This window comes from Astatotilapia calliptera, chromosome 7, assembly GCF_900246225.1.
Source record: "Astatotilapia calliptera chromosome 7, fAstCal1.2, whole genome shotgun sequence".
Classification (NCBI taxonomy): Eukaryota; Metazoa; Chordata; class Actinopteri; order Cichliformes; family Cichlidae; genus Astatotilapia; species Astatotilapia calliptera.
Genome location: NC_039308.1, coordinates 34,312,002 through 34,328,242, shown reverse-complemented (window position 1 = coordinate 34,328,242; position 16,241 = coordinate 34,312,002). Strand labels below are relative to the sequence as shown.

Sequence of the window (16,241 nt, the reverse complement as noted above, 5' to 3'; positions counted from 1 at the left end):
CATTCTTACAGAGACTCATGGGGCAGATAAACAGGTCTCTCAGGCACTGTCCAGATGTTGGATGTTTCAATGTTATCGGGTCCCATGTCGGGGATGGAGGCTTTAACAGCTTCACCACAGACAGGTTTGGAATAAATAAACACCTTTAATTCAGAGGACATTTTTTTGACTTTGAGAATTGGAATTTAAAAAAAAAACCTTGTACAACAATAATAAGCAAAAGTGATACTACATATAAATTTGGCCACAGCCCCCCTTCAAGGTTATCTCCTTTTGCACCACTGAACTGTTTACAGTGCTGCTTTCAGTTTGGGTCACTCTCTAGAAATCCTGTCCTGATCATTTTAAATCCCTTCTGTGTAAAACTAACCGTTGACTTTTGTGTCAAGGATCATTGCTTGTGAGAGTTGAGACCTGGGATACTTCGGGTCAGGAATGTGACCAGGAGCATTTGTGGGAGTGTTCATGAACAGAGGCAGATATGCCTCTACAAAAGGTATTTAAACCTTGGTTAAAAATAAATTTGGGGGCTTGTCCAGGATCGGTACTTCTGGCCTATAACATGAATTTTTGTTGCTACCCAGCTCACAAAGCTAAAACATAAAATTGAGACTGACATCGGCTCATTTAGAAATGTGAGTTTTTATTCAATTTCTAAATAATCTAAGTTTACACACAAAGAAATTTAAACACTGCAGCCAGGAGAGCATGACCTAGCAAGAAGAAGTGGTGGTGCATTAAACACCAACTAAGTCAGTTTATCAGGTCCATGGTTATCTGTTGAGGTCATACACCCCCAAGCCAATAGGAGTTGCAGGGAGCACAACAGAGCAAGAGTATAGTAACCAAATTTAAACCACCTGTGTTTTTTTTTTTTTTAATGGGCGGGATTACATCATGTATAATGGGAGGATGGATGAAAGTATGCATAAATAAACAGGTTTGCCAATTCTTTGGCCAGAAAGTCCTCAAGTTTGACTTTAAATGGCTTCTGGAAGCTGTTTCACTGAAATGTCTCTTGCCACATTAGTTTCCACTTCCACCAGTGCTGGCATCTGAATAGTCAAATAGTTCTATTATGAACAATAATATTGCTTTGAACATTGTGAGAACAATTTGTAAAAATAACTGAATAACCTGAAAAAAAGAGGTAGAATGACAAGTACAATTCCTGGCTTCTATTTACCTGTACACCCCCAAACTGATATCAGAAAAGTGTTGTTGGTGGTGGAAGTTTCCAGAAGCATCTCACCATCCGGCAGTTCATCCAGATAGAGTCTAGCTGTTATGGAAATTTCAGGTACTGTCTGCAGTATGTGTGATCAGGAACCTGTCACACATGTCACAAACACATGTTTGTAATTCTTCTCTTAAAACTTCTACAAGCTACTGTCATCACTTTTGGTGAATGCTGTCATCGCAGAACTCTGAGAACTTCTTTGCTGCCCTCCTGGCAAAGCCCATCTTCCCACGAGCCTTGGTCACAGCAGTGTACTCATGGGCCTTGAGCTTAGTGTAATAATCAGAGAACTTGTTGTAAAGGACGGAGATGGGCATGCCATTGAGAATGATGCCAAAGGAGATACAGGCGAAGGCAAAGATACGTCCAAGGTTGGTCTCTGGGTACATGTCGCCATAGCCCACTGTGGAAATACTCGCCTGAGGGGTGAAAGAGACAATAACTATAAAGATGCAAAGGTAGACACAGAGATTGAATGATCTTAGGTAGGATTTACTGAAACATGTCTTTCTTTTTTGTCCCACCACACAAACACTTACTTGTATACATTGTTATGTAAAACACTGGTTCTAAAATGAAGTGTAAGATCTTCATTTTGTGTACGTTGAATCAGTGGATATGAGTTAAAAGTCATAAATAGGGGTTTCATATCCAGAAACACAACAAGTTGCTGGAAACATTCCTCAGAGATTTTGGTCCATATTAACATGATAGCATTAGATTTGTTGGACTTACATCCCTGATGCAACTCTCCTGTTCCACCACTTATTTGCATTAATGAGCAGTTGAGCAAGTGTACTTAACAAAAATTGTTGGTGTAATTGTGTGTCAACTCACAGCAGCCCACCACCATGCGTGTGGCATGGAGGTGAAGTTGGTGTTGTAGCTATCGTGCTCCACTGTGTACACCATGGCTGAAAACATGAAGATTCCCATGCCGATAAAGAGCAGCAAACATCCCACCTGGAGAGATATTTTAGAGCAATTTCAGCATTTAGTTAAACACTTTCTTCATATTTCTCTCAACCTGCAGATAAACCCAGACCTGCTGGTAGCACTGTCTTAGCGTGAAGCCAAAGGCTCTGAGGCCCGTTGAGTGACGAGCCAACTTCAAGATCCTGAAGATTCTCATCAGACGCATGATCCTCAGAACCTGCCCAACCTACAGAGAGGGAAAAAACACTACTAAACATGGATAAGACCACCATATTTAAAGTTTAACAACAACAACTCTCCCATCTTTTCTTTACCTTCCCGACACGTGCTACTGTCTCAATGTCTCCAGAGTGCACGTGGATGTCCTTGTCTTCAAAGCATTCCAAGATCATCTGCAAGTAGTGTGGCAGGATAGCGATCAGATCAACTGTGTTCAGCATGCTGCGTCCAAAACATTTCAGGGCAGGGGTGGAGATCAGGCGCAGCAGGTACTCCAAGGTGAAAAAGGTGATGCATAACGTCTCGACGTACTCGCCGTAGAACCTGCCACTGGGCTCACCTGATGGTGTCTAGAACACAGAATATAAAGATACAGCTTCTGTTCTGAAACAATAAAGGATCAGTCATGGTTTTAGTGTTATAGACACCTTGTACTGCATCTCCTCCACGGTGTTGAGGGTCATGGCGACCAGCGACACCAGCACAAACATGGAGGATGCGACTGCCACAAGCTTGGCTGTGATCGAGGAGAATGGCATCTCCATTAGGTTCCAGATTTTCCTCCGGGTCTGCCCAAAGGCCATGCCGTTAAATAACACCTCATTCTCCTCTGTTTCTACCTGCAGGATGGAAATGCATCAGCAACAGGATACAAACAGCATTTTTTGTTTGCTTTTTAGAGGGGAGTCAAACTTGATGCTCACTAGAAACAACCAGAAAAATAGGCAGTATAAAAACATCTTATTTTTCATTGAGGATAAAACTAGACGAATGAAATGTCAAGACAAGTCACCAAACTGAAACGCGCTTGAATTAAACTAAAAAATGGGCACAGCAAACTGTAATGGAAACATCTGTATAAATCTGTGCCAAGGAAAAGCTTATTCTCTTCTCCCCATCTGTCAAGACAGCAGAGCAGAGCGCTGATTTATAATGTAGGTCAAACAGACTCAGAGTCAGCCAGCAGATTACTGCCAAATCAGAGTTAAAAAAATAACTGCTGAACCAATGAGGCAGCAGTAGGTGATGAACCCGTGACATTTTATTTTGCAGCACTGTTAAACATATGGAGTCGAACCGGTGGTAAAATAAATAAAGTCACTGATTACAAACTGCCTCCTGTGTCCTGTGGATTATCCACTTCTTACGGAGAAGGGAAAGTTACTGTTTTCTAGGCTGTGAGGGCTGCAAATAAAAATCCATGGCCATGTATATGTGTGTGTGTGTTACATTTGAAGACGGAAATCCCAAAAGGGTCACAAGATAAACATGAGGGATCCTGACATGAGATCTTGCACTTATTTTTCAGACCTTTTATAAAACGCAGCACATAAAAGATACGTTTCCTATTTGGTCCTCTAACATTTAGCATCCATGAAAAAAGCCCCACCCACCTGTAATTCAAAATATTTATTTATGAGGGTCAGCCAATTAGAAGAAAACTGGTTTAAAGAAAAGAGACAGGGAGCTATAAAGGTTGTTTCAGACAGATGGTGAACTGAGCGCCTGCACTACGGTGTGGTATAAGATAAATACTGTGAACTGTGAATCATGCAAAGGTTTTTTAAGTCTGTTCAACTGAGGTGAACTTGAGCACAATAATGTAAATGTTTATTTATTACACACAATTTAAGTAAAAATGCACAAAAAGTGTGACATTACTCACCAGATCGCCCATCTCTGTAATAAGCTGCTTCTGTATTTTCAGCTGCTCGTTCAGCTCGTCCTGCCTCTCTTCAAAGGAGATGCGGCAGCAGCGCTGGCTGTTTTTGATTCTGACCCCCCAGTAGTTTATCTCCTCCAGGAAGTTTCGGGGACACAGCTCGTCTTTAATCCACAACACTCCAGTTCTGACAGAGAGGAAAGAGACAGGAAAACAGCATCCATGATCATTCCAAGATATCACAAAGGAGATTAAAGTGTCCCTGTGTTGACTTATAACCTCACGTGTTTTATGTCACCTGTAGAAATTAAAGATGTTGTGGAAAATTGTTGGGTCGCGGTCAAAGAAGAACTCGTTGCGCTGGACGACGTAGTCATCACAGAGGTCCAGCTTCCTGCTGTGGTCTGTGTATGTGGCCAAGCGACCGATCCGAGTCTTCGGATACCTGGCGGCTAACCTGTAAGGCAGGTGATACACCTGAGAAATAAAAAGAGAATTAGTCTCTTCTCTTTAGCATAGACATTTGAAAAAACATAGAAAATTTTTCATTACAATTACAAAATGCTAATATCACAAAAAATATGCAATGTACAAAACCAGTTTAAAAAAATCTAGTTTTTATTCATTGCTACTGGAAAAAGTCAGAGTGAACTCAGAGGAGACCTCCTGAATCTGTAAGTTTCTATGGGATTGGATCAGAACCACTGATTCCACGGGTTCAGCAGTAACATCTGAGCAAGACGGCTGTGACAGATATGCAGCTCACAGTCTGATAATGATGTATGAGTGCCACCTCTGCTGCTTGTTAATAAGTGTCAGGTTCAGTCCTAACAGTAAAATAAAAATATTAGCAGTTATGCAAAAGTTAAGCGGAGTTACCGTTCCTCCAACATTGATGTTGAGAATGAAGTGTTTGGTTGGAGAATTCAGCAAGCGGGAGGGAGACACTGGCAATCGATCTTCCACCTCCTCGTTTTCATACTCGGCATAAATATCGTAGATGTCTCTGCCAAGGTCCTTCAAAATATAACAAAACACAAAATGAACAGAAAAACTGAAAAATATCAGCTTAGATATGATCGTAGTAAAGTAGTAGATTTGTTTTTGCTCATCACAGTTCCAATTAGGTGAATGCTACTCTACACCAAACCTGGTGTAGAGTAGCACCTGTTGTGTAATTTTTACCTTATTGGTTGCCGTGACAGATCACTTTCCAAACTTATGAGAAAAACAAGTGGCATGGTGGTTCACTAAATAGCATTTCTGCCTCACATCATAGCAAGAAGGTCCCCAGTTCACCTGGTCATCTACAGTCTTCTGCGTGGAGTTTGCTTTGAGTACTTCAGCAAATTTAAATAGCAGATTCTGAACTGGCCGTGGATTTGAGGAAAACACAGTGCTTAAGGCAGATGGAATACCAAGTCCAATTCCACTTCCTGCTTGGCATCCTTGCCAAAGATTTCACTGAAGAGCTCCACATCTGTATATTTAAGTTCCAGTTTTACTTTAATGTTGCTGTTGATTTGTTGCTTATAGTAGCCTGTGCTATTTTTATTCATTACCGTTCTGCTGTGAGACGGCAAGTTCCCCTGTGGCATCAATAAAGTACCCATTTACCTCTCCATATCTATGCATCCATGAATCCTACTTTATCTTATATTTGAGAGTCTTAGCTTGAGCACTAGAATGTGGTTCAATGCTGAAAAAACACAACAGCCGTAAAACCATGGAAGCTGTCTCAGCCTCACTGAACTTGTTGAATCTGAACAAAACATAACCAAAATCCAAAGGTATAGCTCAAATCTGTTTTTTAAAAATAGCTCCATCAAATCAAACAAATCCCAAATGGACCAAGTGACTGACCTGCATGGAGTTCCATGGTTTAATGAAGGCGCTGATCAAGTTCAGGTGTTCCACTGTTTCTTTGACCTCTTGAGTCCGGCTGCCGGGCTTGTAGCTGGAGAATAAACTCCTGCTTCGAGCTCTGAGGTGGTTAAACATGATCGCTGCTTTAAGTGTTAAATGTAAACTGCACAGAGACACGTCGCATTCACAGACACATTCAGTAATAAAGAAATCATACTGTTCACACACATGCACGCAGCTGACAGAGAGATATCACACGCAGAGTGATGAGGGAAGTGATTCTCCTTGCCTAATGCTGCTGACTGAGATGATCCGGGTGCTTAAAGTTTTAAATACTATTATCCTCTTCTGTCCATCTCCTGATCTCTCAAGCTCTCCCTCTCCTCCCACTTTCACATAAGTTTACAAATCTGGTAAATTAGGGTCATAAATGTGATCATTTTAATACTATTCTAAGATGTCAGTCCACTGCTTTGTACAAGACAGTATTTGAAAACTCTTAATTTACAACAGCATCTGAAACGTAATGATACAGAGCAGCTATAAAATGCAGTTCTGACATTCATTGCCAACAGATAGCATAGGAAAAAAGTAGAGTAGCAATTTCTTTGTAGGTGACTGTAGGTGTCAAAATCTCTGTACCCTACAGAACACATGCAGATCTAAAGTTCTGTCATTGTTATACTTCACTACACATGGACATTGATCTGGTCCGTAAAGTAGCTGAGGGGATTGTTGATCAGTTTCATCTGCTTTGGTGTACATTTTAGTACAATGACACTACTGTTAGCGATACCTGGACCTTACAGTGTTTCCAGAGGGAGCCCAATTCCTCCAGGCTGGCACATCAATACATGCCATTGCCAGAAGGTTTGCTGTTTCCTCCAGCACAGTCTCATAACCATGGAGGAGATTCCAGGTAATAGGCAGTTACTGTAGCAGAGCTGGGCAGGCCTGTAGAAGGTACTTTAGCAGGACCAGTATCTGCTCCTTTGTGCAAGGAGCACAGTTGCATAATGACCTCCAGCAGGCCACTGGTGTGAACATCTGACCAAGCAATCAGAAGACAGCTTCCAGAGGTTGATCTGAGGGCCCAACATCCTTTAGTAAACTCTGTGCTCACTACACCGTGGAGTCCGACTTAGATTTGCCATAGAAGACCAGAACTGTTAGATCTGCCACTAGTGGGACGATGTAGGAAAACCACTGACTGGCCCCAAACTCCCCTGTGTTAAATCCAATAGAACATCTCAGGGACATTATGTTTCAGTCTAAATCTGGGAGATGATCCCCTTAGACTTCATTCACTGTGTCATTAGGAGATTTCTCCAACATTGACAGACACACATACAAGCACGTGGTGGGACAAACAGAGTACCAATGCTGCTAGGCTGCACCTCTGTTCATCCCTGGTCCCTACCTGGGATTTTCCCCCCTCCCCCCACTCAGATCTGATTTTTTGTGTTCTTACAGTCTTTCTTAAAATGTTCCTTTAAGGTTTTTTTTTTTTTTTTTTGAATAGCGTAGTTTATGAAAGAAACTTGTGAGCTAGTAACTCGGCACATCGCCTTGTCCAAATATGGTAATTTCTGGCTCATCAAAAATTGTCAATATCAATGATTTGACATAATGTTGCAGCATCTTTGTCCATCTTTTATGCAGTACATGGTTTGAAGCCTCACTTCACTGAAAAATGTATTTTGAGGCTTGGAGGGGAACCGAGCCGGTTGAGTCGCTCCTTTGAATTAACTGACATGAATCGGGCATCTGATCATTTGAGGGTTTCCAGCTTGCAAGAGATCCAGAAGACACTCAAGGATCCTCCACAGTATGGAAAAACTAAATTAACCCTCCTGTTATGTTGGTTTCCAGGAACACCAATTATGCTCCTGGGTTAATTTGACCCAGGGCAAATTTACTCATCCAAAAGTGTCAGAAACACTGGCATTGATGACTTTGATTTTCTTTTATAAGTTTGATTTTTTTGTTGTTTTCTGTAGTGATGCAGATGACATGTGACATCTCTCCTGTTCCGCAACATAACAGCAGGGTTAACCTGCTGTCACCTTGAGCCAACTGTGGATGAACAGATGGATTTTATGTAGTAAATATTAGTTTTTCTAAAAAAAAAAAAAAAAAAAAAAATTAAAAAAGGAAAGCAAGGCATCTACTGTTCCCAGCAGTCAAATAAAAGACATTTTTGGTTTTAAGACACAAAGTTTGGATATTTCAGTTGATACGATCTTGGGAAAGTATTTCCCGTTGTTCAGAGCGCTCCTTAAATGCATCACAGCAAACCTCGATTTTCAAATATCTGATGTAGCCTTCCTTCAGATGCAACAGACTTTCGCATTTTAAATCTGTGCCTTAATCCAAGTGTGTGCGTTTGATGCAGTTGCTGCAATTATAACTCAAGTAGTTAGGTGGAGATTAATCCTTCCTGCAGTTAAACAGGGATAATAAAAAGATGGAGGCAAACTCAGTTTCTCGACCCACTTCCCTTTACATACACGCATCCTCATGTTTGCCCCTGATCTGACTGAGGGTAGATTAAACTGTGCTGGAAGCAGAGGAGGAGAGTTTAAGTCATTACATACAGAGTCAGTCCTGCTTGTGCAGGGGAAGTCCTTAGACTTAGATGAAAGTTGTGCTGTTACTTGTTCCACTCGGTCTATGGGGAGGTGCGCACGCACATGCATTAACATTTTTAGTTCTCTTGCACCCAAATTTACCTTTATAATTTGCTTTGAGCATGAGAACTACATATTTTTGGAGTTATGCTTTCAGTAAATACACTGCAACTTTAAACAACCCCCCCCCCAAAAACCCCCCCAAAAACCCAACCCAAAATGCACTAAATCTCTGGCATATCCATCTGGCCAGTTTAGTCAGAGTTGGTTAATCAGCTGGTTTTGTTTTAATGAAGGTGCACTACAAGGGCAACGATGAGACAACCCCCAAAACAGGAATAGCTTTACAGGTGGAGGCCAATCACATATTTCTCCCTCATCTTCTGTGTGTGTAGGTTTGTGTTGTGTTTTTTTTTTTCCCCCCCCCTCGAGGGAGTTTTGCATTTGCTCAGGTCAGTGTCACTACTGGAAGCATGAGGCTTTACATGGACCCTAAAGAGGTTGTGCAAGCAGTCCAATCCTCCAGGATGGCACATCAGTGTGTGCCATTGTCAGGTTTGCTCTCCCACCCCTTACAGATTTAAGGACACGGAGAAAATTCCAAGAGAGCTGGGCAGAAGCAATGTTTCTGCTCCTTTGTGCATGGAGGAACAGGATGAGCACAGCAAAATGACCTTCAGCTGGGCACTGCAGAGAATTTCTGAACAAACAAACTGACTTCATGAGGGTCGCCTGAGGGCCCAAAATCCTCTAATGGGCCTACTGTTCAGTGCCTGGGATTTGCCATAGCATAACAGAATTGGCACACTCGTGGCAAACCAGCTCTCATGTGAATGACGTCTGGAGAGACCATGGAAACATTGCTTTGCACCACCTGTTTTGGTAGGTCTGTGATTGTCTGGAATACCCATGCAGGGACGTACAGATCTTTACAACACCACAACTGCAATCAAGTATTGGGATGAAATCCTTTGACCCCATCATCAGACCCAATGCTGATGCAGTGGGTCCTAAGCTCCAGGTTCCTGCTGGTGCACAACATTGCCCAGCATCATGCAGATATAGTATGGCTGTAATGGTTAACCAATGACTGTTTTCTACAGTCATTGGTTAACAGACAAAGTTACAACTACTGTTGTTATATTAGTCATGTACAAGTGGGATTTTAGCATTTGTCAAATCAGCAAACGTAATGTTGTACTTGCTTTGTAGAATAATCAGCTCTGCTGAGTGAAATTCTGGTATTTTGCCTGCAACCTACCACCTATAGTTTGCTTGATAACCAAGATTTGACAAAAGAAAAAATTTGTACAGCTCAGGAACATGCTTTAAAACAGTCCACAAATCAGTGGGTGAGGTCATAGAGGCCATGTATCACAAAACATTTATGCATGACAAAAAACAAAGAACAAGATTTTCTGAGCAAAGTTGTGGATTAAATTTTAATTCCGAAGTGATTCGCAGATCAGTTTCTTCACAGATACAGAGTCTTCCCATTTTATTGGTGTCCCCCCTTCTTTGTACAAGGCTAGAAAAAGTTCACAGCAACAGCACAAACATACAAAATAGTTTTACCAAATTCATTGTGTTTTGTTTTTTCCTTCTTAAATACATCTGAGCCGCTGGTATGACACCCAACCATAGCAAAAAACTGATCAAGTCAAATGTATACAATCTTATTTACACAAGGAGCATTTGATCAAAGTGCATTGAAGAGTCCTGATTGACGATCATGTCCAAAGGATGGGCAAATATGTACAGTGTTTACAAAAGCTGTAACCATGGTTATTTCACAAGCATAATAATAATAATAATAATAATAATAATAATAATAATAATAATAATAATAATAATAATAATAATAACAACAATAACAACAACAATAATCCTGTAAGAATGCATTCTAAGAGGTGGTGATGGCAAGAAAACACTCAAATTAATGAAAGAAAACTTAGTTTTGAGATATTACTGCCCAAACATGATCGTACATAAATATTCACATCTGAGGAAGCAACAAAATCTGGACCGCATCCTCTCCTCATTAAAGCCTTACTTCTAAAGGACCCTTGACCCCTCGTGTTTTGTGCAGTCTTCAAACATTCACCGTGTCAGATTCTGGGAGCCTAGATGAGGAGATCAAACTGACAATTCATCCCTTTCAACTGTTGCGACACGATGCCAGCAAGCTTCTTAAAGAGGGCGGGACAAAGAAATGACTGGAAAATGTCTGTGGCCCAAAAATAACGGAAAAATAAAAAAGAAATCCTTACAACTTTGGATGTGGAATGAAACCAGTCGGGACAGAATTCATTGCAATATTTACATAATAAATAACATTTCCTCTTCACCACACACAGTGGTCTAATGTACTTCAGAAGGCATGTGGTCGTACTATAAGGTCTGCTGCTGCTGCTACGGTCAAGCGTCGGCACTGGAACGAGGCGGCGCGGTGTGACCGTGAAAAAATAAAAAAGACCCAACACGATCAGGATAAATCATCCTCTGTGCTCACTATCGAAATCTGGAGGAAGATGAAGGGAGGGGGAGGAGAGAGGAAGACCGGTTTAGAAATGCTCACAACAACAGCACTTTAAAGGCTCGTTCATTCCAAGCTGCACCGTCTGCTGCATTCATGAAGTAAGACAGTGTGCTGGTTTAAAGGGAAGGCGTGTGCTGCAGGTATTGAACTCATGTTGCCTTTTGAAACGTCTGCTGCAGCTGTGAGGGCGACAGCAGAGGCTCGTGTCCATCTTGTGGCCCCGGCCGGGCTTAGATTAATCCGTTTAATCTGTATACATGCTTTGCAGACGGCCAACAATGAACATTAAGGATTACTACGGGCCACAAGGTCATGGTGAGAGTGGAGGTCATTAACATGCAGGCTCCATCTTCCGAAGCCTGGCTGGAATCATTTAAGCTGCTCAGAAACTGCAGCTCGTGGTTATTTTCACCTTTGCTGAGGAGGTTACGTGACTGGTTCAGTTCATTTGTTGGGAGGATTACACAAAACGCTGGCGAGGTGTATGAGGGGGTAAAAAACAGACAGGCATTGTTAAGGACAACTTACAAGGACTCTTTACCAGTCCTCTACCACTGCCCACGCCTGGTTACCTACTGACTGAATGCATGTACAGTGATGGTATTGTTTGCATAAATAAGCAGCTGCGTGTTTTAGTTACTCTGGTGATTTGAGGCCATGGTTTATTTACAGCTCCAATAGTTTATGAGTAAATTGAGCTAACATTTTGTAAGTGATTGCTCACAACCTAAGGTGACAGGTGCACCGAGTTACTCCTGGGTTGTTTTTATTTGCTTAGAATAGTTTATTATTTTGATGCCTTGCACACCAACATGTGAATCAAAGCTCCGTCATTTAAACTGTTCCTGCAGCTCAGACCTTTACAAAGTTTCACCAACAAAATGTCTCGAGCTGAAATTTCCAAATTCCCAGTCTAAATTTTCATCTGGAACGAACTGTTAATCACTACCCTGAGTTAACGTTGTTCGTGGATTCTTCACTCACCGCGGGGTACGTGTGTCCTACATTGGCGCCGTGCCTCGTGATGTCAATGTTGAGGTCTTCTTCTGTGGTCTTCAGGTAGACTGGGTTGTCAAAGTTCATGCTCTTCTGGTTCTTCAGCTGCCAGTTCCTCCACATCAGGTAGCCGCCTGCTGCCGCCATCGCCAGTAGCACTGAGAGGAGAGACGAACAGTCAGGAGTCAAATCAACTCCCCCCCCAAAAAGTGCCAAGGATCTGAAATGAGGATTTTAATTAGTTTGCGCAAGTGTGTGGGCAGCATCTACTCACAGACGGGTAGTATGGCCCAGGCAGCAGCAGAACCTCTGGCTGTCGAATTCACTTGAATTGATGTGCTCACATTGGCTTCTGAAAGACAAAACAAGGCACATGCCAACAGCCAACAAGTTTAAAAACATTTCCTTAGACTTTGACTACCAGTTAGGTTTCCAATCAAGAAGCAGAATAAAGTGAAAATCCAAAATCATTTTGGCAACTGGTTTTTAATCTTTTAAAGAAAACAGCATCTGATGAGTCTTTCATTTCCCCAGTCTACTTTACCCAGTGTGTTCTTGTATCAGTGTCAAGTGAGGGCGGAAAAGAAGCTTGGCTGAACTCAGTAACAGACCTCAGAAGAGAAAGTTGGATTTGCTCGTACTACCAGCTGGCCCCCTTTGTGAAACTATTAAATTCTTGCAACATGTTAACATTTTGGTTCAGAGTAAAATATTAAACTTCTGGCCTCATCCTTTCAATGAATTCATACCTCACCCTTCAAATAGCGTAAACCATCATTTTGGAGTGCTGACCGCATATGTGACAAAATCAATAGAGGTAATCAAAGTTCAATCTGTCCAAATCTTTGGTTTGATTTATTAAAGCTAGAACATCCTTAGCTTCACTTTGTTTACCAAATATCAGCTAGAATCATTATGCTGCAATAAATGTCTTGTCTACCAAATCAAAGCGAAACACACAGACAGTCAAACAGTCTTTGTGTTCGAGAAGATTTCAGTCTGAGATCCAGGTTCACTTGGATAAAGAGACTTTAGGGCATTTTGTTTAGCTTTTGTGGACAAAGTTATAAGCTCAGACTTCTCTTGTTCCATGTGGGACAGTTTTTTATAAATCGAATGATGGCTTAAATTCAAACAAAACTGTCAAGTTCTAAAATTCACCAGCATACATGGTTTTTAGTTTCTATAACGTGTCAAAAAACCCGTCAGGAGTAAAGTGGAAGCTCTTTAACAGCTTATTACAGTTTAAATAAAGCATTTCCATCAGCAGAAGAAAGTGTTTGGAGCTGCGTCAAACTAAACTACAGCCTGTGTCTTTATGGTAATGAAGGATCAGAACAATGCAACAGTGTTTTGCAGCAACAATGGAGCTCAGTGACAGGAAGAGGATATAGCAGGCTTTGGATACTTGGGCATGATTTCATAGGAGGATTAATTCATTGTTCTGTCGTTTGTTGATAGTCTATTTTTCTTTCTTTGATTTTTGACATCCTGCAACACCTCATCTAAAAATAGGACATTAAGATGTTCAGGACTGCAAGACTTCTTTAACTCTTGGTGTAAGCACAAATGTTATGCTCTCCCAAGAAAGCTGAGATCACAGTTTGAAAAGCAGCGTTGGGGAAGGAGGGGGTTACAGTCTGAGAATTGCTGATTCTTGCTTCGCTTGCACGACTTCATTTCTTGATGATGCCTGAAGGATTTGTGCTACAATCCCTTTGTGTTGCAGTAATATAACAGTCACGTCTTAATTACCAGATTATGCCAAACTTTAAATGGGAAAGTGATTCTAGTGATGAAGCTTCCTTGTTCCTGCCACTAGGTGTTGCTCATGTGCTGTGCTCTTAATAGTGTAATGAACTGTGATTTAATCAGCTGAAACAGGCAAACAACAGCTTTTCCCTCTAAGTACAGCATAAAAAACCCTCCGTGGTCAAATTACCTATATGAGATTCATGAGAACAAACTCCACTTTAGAAACGGGGAGGATCTCATCAGCAGACCTTGTGTTTCTGATTAGGGTTGCTGTATGCATTTTTAGCATTTTACAGAGGATTAGAACAAAGTTCCTGAAGTTGTTTATGCAGTAATCACATTTTAGACCTTGTGAGTCTGATATGTTTGACACATGGCCGACAAAGCGGGCATCATGTTGGATGTGTGACTTGTTTCCAACAAACGTTAAACATGCAACAAGAGACCTGAGAGGACTTCCTCACACACAGTCCTACATTACATTTATCTGCACAAAACAATGAACCTGAGATTAGAAGCACATTTATGCAGCTGAGATTTAACAAAATTCTCAGCTCCTCAGGTTAAATAAAATTTTAACCTGAGTGAAATAAATGAAATCTAGATAACATGACCTGAAAATCAAATTTAACAGCACAGGAGACATAATCCTAGTTTTTTTTTTTTTTTTTTTAAATAAACTAATAGATTCTTTGTCCCTTTGGATGAAATATTCGTTTTTTCTGTGCAAAATGTATAGTACTCAAATATATTTAGAGACTTATATCAGCTCATTAATGTTCATGCGCAGATATTCTCAGACTAAGATTTCATCAGGTCAAGAGTGACTCGTCTAGAGTTAGTGTCGTTTTGGCTACAGGTAGTTCTGTTAAGGAGCTTATTGACCTGCTGGATGTTGAGAGGGTGAGCAAATATTTTGTGGCCCAGGCATTTTCATATTTTGTTAAATATGTGTATACACAGAGCAGACTGTCCCTAGATTTGGGTTCCATAATTTATATTTTGGACAAAGCCAAGATGAGTTCCCATCATTTTCTGTGGGCAGCAATAAGGGGAACACTAGAGGAATGGACTCTAAAATCACTGAGCACAAATACTGCTGTACAGAGACACTGATGCAACAACTGCCCGTTACACTGCAGTTATGTGTCTGCAATTCTAATTCCTGCAAGCTTATCAACCAAGTGCGTTACAGTAATCGAAGGCCAATTAATCACATTTGAGAACTTACAGATTCATGGAACATTAATGGCCATCCTCTTTGCCTGTACCCGCATGAAAAGATGAAAATACTTGAGAAAAAAAAATCCTGATTGATGTCATAATTCATGCATGACAGGGTTAGATAATTACAATGACACACGTCACACATCTATAGTAAAATTAAACAACCAGTGGGTGGCAGCGTATGGAGTGAGACATCAGGGTCCAATGTAGTGGTTTATGTGCAGGCATATCATCAGCACTGATACCAATACAAGAAAACAGCCTTTGAATAGCTGTCCACTGTAGTGACCACTATGCCTGAAAGGGTTAATATTGACACCAGCAGGCTACTTGACTACCTGAAATCAGCCCACTGTGTTATATTAAAAAAAACAAAAAAACAAAAACCCAAACACCTTCTGTGCATCTTCAGCACAGATAAACACCAAAGCACAAGCAGAAGCTAGCATAACAGACGTGAAAAAATAAAAAATAAGAGCAAGCTCCAAGCGGTTAAAAATCTCCACAGCACCATGGACACAAGAAACCTTTAATTTTGGCTTTAATCAAACAAAAAGCTGATTAAATGAGTAGGTTGGGGGAAGGATGGGCTGTACCCAAAAACATTTAAGTCAGATGTTCCCCAGTTAACAATTCAAATGAAAATGCCTCCTTGATCCATGGTGAGGGAGGAGAAAAGCCTGTTTTTTGTAATCATTTTTGAACCAAGCCCAACATTCTTTAAAGCGAGCCAGAGACAAACGCAGCGCAGCCAACAGTTTTACCTGAGGGTGGCTGTATTAGACCTTTCCCAGTATCCTTTGAAGGACCTTTGAAAGTAGGGTCTGTACAGAGAGAGCCAAGAATCATGCTTCACACACACAAAACTTAACAGAGGGTGTCCTATTTATAAAAAAAAAAAAAAAAAAAAAAAAAAAAACCAAAAAAAAAAACCCCAAGCAGCACACATGCAAGTAGGCCTTCTTTGAATATAGACCAGATCTCAGGAGACTAAGCTAGTAAATAAATGCTCTGAAGCACTGATCCATTTTTGTTCAGTGAGAGGAAAGCCAAGCCAAGTAGAGAACCATCACAACAGCAGCAATGTCACATCTTTAACATTACCCTTGTGGTTCTCCTGCTTTGATATGACGAATGCTGGACAAGTGAGAGGACGACTCAAAGGCAATT

The 16,241-nt window shown here is 41.0% G+C and overlaps 2 protein-coding genes across 3 annotated transcripts in view; both read right to left on the bottom strand.

The window, feature by feature from the left end:
• Positions 1-623: 623 nt before the first annotated feature.
• On the bottom strand, positions 624-6,209 carry kcnv2a (potassium channel, subfamily V, member 2a). Of its 2 annotated transcripts, XR_003273035.1 has the most exons (10): positions 5,922-6,209; positions 4,938-5,075; positions 4,357-4,535; positions 4,062-4,245; positions 2,824-3,015; positions 2,491-2,745; positions 2,286-2,402; positions 2,078-2,203; positions 1,187-1,659; positions 624-1,055 (listed from the first exon to the last, which is right to left on the bottom strand). XR_003273035.1 is itself a non-coding variant. In XM_026176989.1 (9 exons), the coding sequence occupies exons 1-9, from the start codon at positions 6,057-6,059 to the stop codon at positions 1,396-1,398; spliced, it is 1,593 nt and encodes a 530-aa protein (XP_026032774.1). In that variant the 5' UTR covers positions 6,060-6,209; the 3' UTR covers positions 624-1,395. The 2 variants fall into 2 exon arrangements, 1 of the variants encoding a protein (XP_026032774.1); XM_026176989.1 differs by having other exon boundaries at positions 624-1,659.
• Positions 6,210-9,968: 3,759 nt separating this feature from the next.
• Positions 9,969-16,241, bottom strand: part of vldlr (very low density lipoprotein receptor) — a 72,487-nt gene continuing 66,214 nt past the window's right edge. Inside the window, exons 17-19 of the mRNA XM_026174470.1 lie at positions 12,364-12,441; positions 12,078-12,247; positions 9,969-11,075 (exon numbers count right to left, since the gene is read on the bottom strand). Coding sequence (XP_026030255.1) covers positions 11,040-11,075; positions 12,078-12,247; positions 12,364-12,441 — 284 coding nt within the window. The 3' untranslated portion in view covers positions 9,969-11,039. The remainder of the gene's footprint in view (positions 11,076-12,077; positions 12,248-12,363; positions 12,442-16,241) is intronic.